At 33.7% G+C, this 1395-nt stretch overlaps 1 protein-coding gene across 1 annotated transcript; it reads left to right on the top strand.

Moving 5' to 3' along the window:
* Positions 1-855: 855 nt before the first annotated feature.
* Positions 856-1395, top strand: LOC113776750 (chaperone protein dnaJ 20, chloroplastic-like). Its single transcript, XM_027321813.1, has 2 exons — positions 856-973; positions 1055-1395. The coding sequence occupies exons 1-2, from the start codon at positions 856-858 to the stop codon at positions 1393-1395; spliced, it is 459 nt and encodes a 152-aa protein (XP_027177614.1).

The raw sequence follows: 1395 nt of genomic DNA, 5'->3' as shown, positions 1-1395 counted from the left end.
TTTTATGAAATGTAAGAGATGAAAAAATTTATTTTGTGAAATATAAGGAACTATGGGTTGGATTATGTGAAATGTAATTTGATAATTTTGCCCTTAAAAAAATGATCATGTGCAAGGTAAATGATAGATACCAGCGAAAAACTAGTCGAAAACTTAGGTAGGAATCAAATTTAATCAATATAAATTTGTAAAGGACGTAAAATTATATTTTTAAAAATAAGAGATGAAAAAAATCATTTTATAAAATGTGAGAGACGTTTGAACGATTTTTCCTTCATGAATAAGGGAGTTGAAAATCTAATCATTAGCCGGCAACGTAATACACAAACAGGCAAAAGAAATAAGTTCTTAAAGTGCCAACATCTGTAGTAGGTAAAACTAGTATTCAATTATATATCTAAATCAAGTTTAGCCAAAACCGTCCTCATTTCTGACATCAACCCCCAAGGAAGAAGGAGATATTACAACCTGAAGATGAAGTGTTTCTAATAGTTTGTATTAGTGTATCGTACATGTTTTACCAATTCAAACTCCTCATTGATGCAAGACAATTTGCTATAAAGAAATTAAATCCTACAAAAGTAAAGACAGAAGCCACCAGCCAGTATGAAGTAAACAACAAATTCTTGTGACTATGAAGAAAGACCGGATAAGGACTATGAAGACAAACATTTAAGTGAAAAGTTATTCAAGCCTTCAACTTCTATCCTTTTCTTTAAGCTTTATTTAAATATCGTTGAAGTTTTACCATGTCTTGTTATAAAATGCATATAGCACCTAGCATTATAGCTCTCATATCTAATAGAAATTGAGCAAAACTTTTCTCCCTCTCCTTCTCAGTCTCAAAATAATAACATGGAAGTACTATCCTTGGAAGTTTATGCTACTAGTACTTGGTATGGAAAAATGTTTCAATTCAATCAGAAAGGAAGGTTTAAAGAGAAGATCTGTGGGCAGAAAACTATGATCACCTGTCAGGTTGCTAATACCATGCAAAATGGAAGAACAACCAATTTTTATGAACTATTTTCTCTTGACTGTTCCAAATTTGTAGGTCTTGATGAAATCAAGAGAGCCTACAGATGCAAAGCTCTTAAGTTCCATCCCGATGCTTGCCCTGATCCATCGATAAAAGAAGAATCCACGAGGCGATTTATTGAGCTAAGAATTGCATATGAGACATTATCTGATCCAATTTTGCGTGAAATGTATGATCAAGTGCTTAATTTGGTTGATTTACAGGGAAGAACAAGCCATGGGATGAATTGTCGCATGGGCAAGAGAAGAGGTGGTGGTGTTGAAGGGTTCCCCAGGGAGGTTTGGGAGAGGCAAATCATTAAACTGAAGAAGCGATCAACGCAAAAAATGGAGAAGAGAAATAAAATGGGAATCTAA

Source organism: Coffea eugenioides, chromosome 7 (genome assembly GCF_003713205.1).
Source record: "Coffea eugenioides isolate CCC68of chromosome 7, Ceug_1.0, whole genome shotgun sequence".
NCBI classification, from domain to species: Eukaryota; Viridiplantae; Streptophyta; class Magnoliopsida; order Gentianales; family Rubiaceae; genus Coffea; species Coffea eugenioides.
This window is presented reverse-complemented; position numbering and strand designations above follow the sequence as displayed.

Bases quoted from the DNA above. Each gene is read 5' to 3' on its own strand.
- LOC113776750 (XM_027321813.1), top strand. From the start codon at position 856: ATGGAAGTACTATCCTTGGAAGTTTATGCTACTAGTACTTGGTATGGA. The intron at 974-1,054 runs GTCAGGTTGCTA...CCAAATTTGTAG, and splicing joins GCAGAAAACTATGATCACCT to GTCTTGATGAAATCAAGAGA.